The 1,413-nt window shown below is 38.3% G+C and overlaps 1 protein-coding gene across 1 annotated transcript; it reads right to left on the bottom strand.

The window, feature by feature from the left end:
- Positions 1 to 276: 276 nt before the first annotated feature.
- LOC108379704 (uncharacterized) lies at positions 277 to 1,326 on the bottom strand. Its single transcript, XM_017636053.1, has one exon. The coding sequence runs from the start codon at positions 1,324 to 1,326 to the stop codon at positions 277 to 279; it is 1,050 nt and encodes a 349-aa protein (XP_017491542.1).
- Between the last annotated feature and the right edge of the window lie 87 nt (positions 1,327 to 1,413).

The raw sequence follows: 1,413 nt of genomic DNA on the forward strand, positions 1-1,413 counted from the left end.
AATTATTTATTTAATAATGGTAAAACATATTTTGTAACAAAGATTTCGTATTTTTTCACATCCAAAGCTCATTTTATTTTAATAGCGTCGAACATAATAAGCACTGTAACAGCTNGCCTGCAAAATCTAAACATACATACTTCAATGATCAATGGTAAAACATATTTTGTAACAAAGATTTCGTATTTTTTCACATCCAAAGCTCATTTTATTTTAATAGCGTCGAACATAATAAGCACTGTAACAGCTTGCAACACATATTCAATTTTTTATTTCTTAATTTAATTGCCAAGGTCTTTCCAACAAAAGAGCCACACTACTCAAACAAATGCCGACACCATAAGCGATCCACACCCATTCGAACTCCTTCAGTGTAAGCACTTGGTGCCTGTGCCTGCTACTGGGATCCTTAAGACTGAAACGCCCCAATCTGACCATCGTAAAGAAAGTCTCTTTATACCAATGTACAAGTAAACCATTTTCACGTGCACGCAAACAAAAATCACTCAATAGGTCTTTGTACATGGAATTCTCACTGATGGGCAAGCTAAGGAGGGCGCCTTTTGTGTAGTACAATTTTTCCGATAAGCGAAATAACGGATATTGGAAATACTTTTGACGCTCCTCAATTGTTGGCCACATCAATGAACTCATTATATAACCATAACGGTTGTCCAATTTGCGTATATTTTTTTGATATTCATCAAAAGTCGGTACTATCTCGAATATCTGGCTATGTTTTCTCCAAAATTCCACGCCTTTGTAAAATTTAATTTCAGCTATATCTGGTTGAGAGACTTGTATCTGTAGATTGCGTTCACCAACTTCACTAAATTCTTCAATAGGTGTCTCACGCGGGGGAACTGTCAACCAATTCACTAATTTTGTGGAAAAGAAGCTATTCAATGTACCACCCAAAGCGAAGATCAGTATAAAAATAATACGCCGAGTGCCATAATTAAAACGAACGGCAGAGGACTGGCAGACAATACCACGCAGTAAATCAAAATGCCAGGGATTTATAAGTAAGAGTAGTAATCGACGCTTGCCGTCTAAATTTCCGCCGCATGCCAAGTTGACATGAATGGCGTCAATGACGCACAAACACCAAACGATAGCAAATAGACTAACTATAACAGCTGGACCGAAAATTTTTGTATAAAAGTAGTATGTTTCCAAAGGCGCTTCCACTGGCAGCATGGTTAGCCATTGATAAAACTCGACCGGATAGATGTACTCGTGTAAATTTTCTTCCTTTTGCGGAGTCGATAGACTCGCACCCACATCGATCGAATCATTGCGAGCGGCCTGGCGAATATCCTCCATGTAAAGCACGTGCTCTGCCGTTGATTCATAGTTATCGGGCAAGTATAGTTGAAAATTATATCGCCTGGCGAATGTCTTCAAAAAGTA

This window comes from Rhagoletis zephyria, unplaced genomic scaffold (genome assembly GCF_001687245.7).
Source record: "Rhagoletis zephyria isolate East Lansing unplaced genomic scaffold, Rhagoletis_zephyria_1.1 Rzeph_scaffold_17107, whole genome shotgun sequence".
NCBI lineage: Eukaryota > Metazoa > Arthropoda > Insecta > Diptera > Tephritidae > Rhagoletis > Rhagoletis zephyria.

Excerpts from the sequence above, each read along its gene's own strand:
- LOC108379704 (XM_017636053.1), bottom strand. The coding sequence starts at position 1,326 with ATGGAGGATATTCGCCAGGCCGCTCGCAATGATTCGATCGATGTGGGT.